Here is an 887-nt window from a genome sequence, read left to right as displayed (position 1 = left end):
CCTCGGCCCCCGCAGCCGCGGGTCAGCTGCCAGCGGTCACACGCCCCAGCCTCTCTGCCGTGTTGGTGGCGACTGTCTGAAACCCAGGCTGGAAATGGGGTGCCCAGCCCTCGGGGCCTCGCTTTTCTGGGCCCCATTTCCTCTTGGGTCTGCGGCACCACCCACCCCGCGGGAGCCTGAAACTCCGGCCGGAGCTGCACAGGCGGCTGCCCTCTCCTTGACCCCCCCCACGCACGGGCGGCGGGTGGCAGAGCGGCCGTGGTCCACCTTCAAGTGCGACGGGAGCCGTCACAGGACTCCCCTGAGTCCGTGTGTCACGTGCGTCCTTCTCCGTCTCAGGTGGCCAAGCTGCCCTTCGTCATCAACGACGGGAAGTGGCACCACATCTGCGTCACCTGGACCACCCGGGACGGGGTCTGGGAGGCCTACCAGGACGGCACCCAGGGTGGCAACGGCGAGAACCTGGCGCCCTATCACCCCATCAAGCCCCAAGGCGTGCTGGTGCTGGGCCAGGAGCAGGTACTGGCCGGGGCAGCACGGGGCGCCCAGATCCACAGGCCAGGCAGGGGAGAGGGGAGAGCGGAGAGGGGAGGGGGTGGGGGAGGGATGAGGAGGAGGCGAGCTGCAGAGGGAGGGGAGTTATGCAGCAGTTTGGGGGGCGCTTACTGAGTGGGCGTGGGTCTCAGCCTGGCCGGGGAGGCCACTCCTGCTCCGCGATGCGCACTTCGCGCCCCGGAGGGTGTGTCGCCATCGGCACCTGGAGGGCAGTGGCGGCAGCAGAGCCAGGCCTCCTGTTCCCGTTGGCGATGGGGCCGGCAAAGTGGCCCTCAAGTCCCTGGACTAGAAGTGGGGGATGTGCGGGTGCGGCTGAGACCGGTCATGGCTGC

At 69.3% G+C, this 887-nt stretch overlaps 1 protein-coding gene across 1 annotated transcript in view; it reads left to right on the top strand.

Annotated features, from left to right (window-relative positions):
* The window catches only part of NPTX1 (neuronal pentraxin I), an 8,798-nt gene that overhangs the window by 6,316 nt on the left and 1,595 nt on the right, over positions 1-887 (top strand). Inside the window, exon 4 of the mRNA XM_006753054.1 lies at positions 337-519. Within this exon, the coding sequence (XP_006753117.1) occupies positions 337-519 (183 nt within the window). The remainder of the gene's footprint in view (positions 1-336; positions 520-887) is intronic.

The sequence above is a fragment of the Myotis davidii genome, unplaced genomic scaffold (genome assembly GCF_000327345.1).
Source record: "Myotis davidii unplaced genomic scaffold, ASM32734v1 scaffold211, whole genome shotgun sequence".
NCBI lineage: Eukaryota > Metazoa > Chordata > Mammalia > Chiroptera > Vespertilionidae > Myotis > Myotis davidii.
The sequence above is the reverse complement of the archived record's forward strand: the minus strand, read 5'-3'. Positions and strand labels throughout refer to the sequence as shown.